The 1,714-nt window shown below is 30.3% G+C and overlaps 1 protein-coding gene across 1 annotated transcript in view; it reads left to right on the top strand.

Moving 5' to 3' along the window:
* LOC108580206 (actin-related protein 1) overlaps positions 1–1,581 on the top strand; it is a 2,476-nt gene extending 895 nt beyond the window's left edge. The window contains exons 4-8 of the mRNA XM_017943916.1: positions 1–289; positions 394–703; positions 852–1,025; positions 1,125–1,187; positions 1,262–1,581. Coding sequence (XP_017799405.1) covers positions 1–289; positions 394–703; positions 852–1,025; positions 1,125–1,187; positions 1,262–1,405 — 980 coding nt within the window. The 3' untranslated portion in view covers positions 1,406–1,581. The remainder of the gene's footprint in view (positions 290–393; positions 704–851; positions 1,026–1,124; positions 1,188–1,261) is intronic.
* The last annotated feature ends 133 nt before the right edge of the window (positions 1,582–1,714 follow it).

The following is a 1,714-nucleotide window of genomic DNA, read 5'->3' as shown; positions in this document are numbered from 1 at the left end:
CTTTAGAAGGAGATCTTTTTGTGGGGCCAATAGCAGAGGAACATCGTGGTCTTTTATCAATTCGTTATCCAATGGAACATGGAATTGTTACAGATTGGAATGATATGGAAAGAATTTGGTCTTACGTATATAGTAAAGACCAGTTAGCAACATTTAGTGAAGAACATCCAGTTTTGTTAACAGAAGCACCTCATAACCCAAGAAAAAATACAGAAAAGGCTGCAGAAATATTCTTTGATACATTTAATGTTCCAGCTTTATTTGTTTCAATGCAAGCTGTATTGAGTCTGTAGGTATTTCATTTGTAATGAATTTTATTTGTTGATTATTATGAATAATATGTTATAATAATATCACTAAATAATGAATAACATTATTGTTTAAATGTAATAGATACGCCACGGGACGAACAACAGGAGTTGTTTTAGATGCTGGGGATGGTGTTACACATGCAGTACCTATTTATGAAGGTTTTGCTATGCCTCATAGTATTATGAGGGTTGATATAGCAGGACGTGATGTCACAAGGCACCTTCGGCTTCTTCTACGTAAAGAGGGTATTAATTTCAGAACTACAGCAGAATTTGAAATTGTTAGAACAATTAAAGAGCGAGTATGCTATCTTGCTCATAATCCTCTGAAAGAAGAAACTATTGAAACAGAAAAACACCAGTATATGTTGCCTGATGGAAGTTATTTGGAGGTAAAATGATATGTTGCTTCTTTAAAGTTAATTGTTAATTGTGAATATCATTTAGTTATAACAATTTATTTAAATAATTGAATTGCAAATAATGAAAATTGTTTTATGTCATGTGATGGATGCAGAGTATGGTATTTATTTACAATAGATTGGTGCAGCTCGGTTTAGAGCTCCTGAAGTGCTCTTTAGACCAGACTTAATTGGAGAAGAATGTGAAGGACTTCATGAAGTACTAACATACTCCATTCAAAAATCTGATTTAGACTTAAGAAAGGTATTATTCCAGAACATTGTTCTATCAGGAGGATCAACATTATTCAGTGTAAGTATACAAATTAAAGAAGTTTTGTTATATTAGTATATATTAAATTAAACGTGAAAAGTATTAAATATATATATGTTTGTATGTTTTACATCTTAGGGATTTGGTGATAGGTTATTATCCGAAATTCGTAGAATGGCTCCGAAAGATACAAAAATTAGGGTATGTATCTCGTATGATAAATATAATTTTTTAATAAAACTTTTTGCTAAGAGTATTTCAAATGTAACATATAGATATCGGCTCCTCAAGAACGATTATACAGTACTTGGATTGGGGGATCTATTTTGGCTTCATTAGACACATTCAGGAAGATGTGGGTTCGTAAAAGAGAATATGAAGAAGAAGGTACAAGAGCAATTCATCGTAAAACATTTTGAATTTAATTTAGGCCGATTTAAGATGTTATGTCAAATAATTTAAGTACAACACATAAATAATGGCACACTCGGCACAAAAATTGATACGTACCGTGTTTATCGTGCTCTTTGAATGCTTTTAATATCGCAATTTTTTAAAACTGCTTTAATTTTTTTTTTTAAGTAAAAATATATTCCAAGGGATCATCAAATATGAGTATTTAACGAATTAAAGGAATACATAGTAGAAAAAAAACAATGTAATACTATTTATTTCGGTAGTTTATGTAAAAATTTTAATATGCACATATTTATTTAGTCAGTTTTAAA

Source organism: Habropoda laboriosa, unplaced genomic scaffold (assembly GCF_001263275.1).
Source record: "Habropoda laboriosa isolate 0110345459 unplaced genomic scaffold, ASM126327v1 scaffold23, whole genome shotgun sequence".
Taxonomy (NCBI): Eukaryota; Metazoa; Arthropoda; class Insecta; order Hymenoptera; family Apidae; genus Habropoda; species Habropoda laboriosa.
The sequence above is the reverse complement of the archived record's forward strand: the minus strand, read 5'-3'. Positions and strand labels throughout refer to the sequence as shown.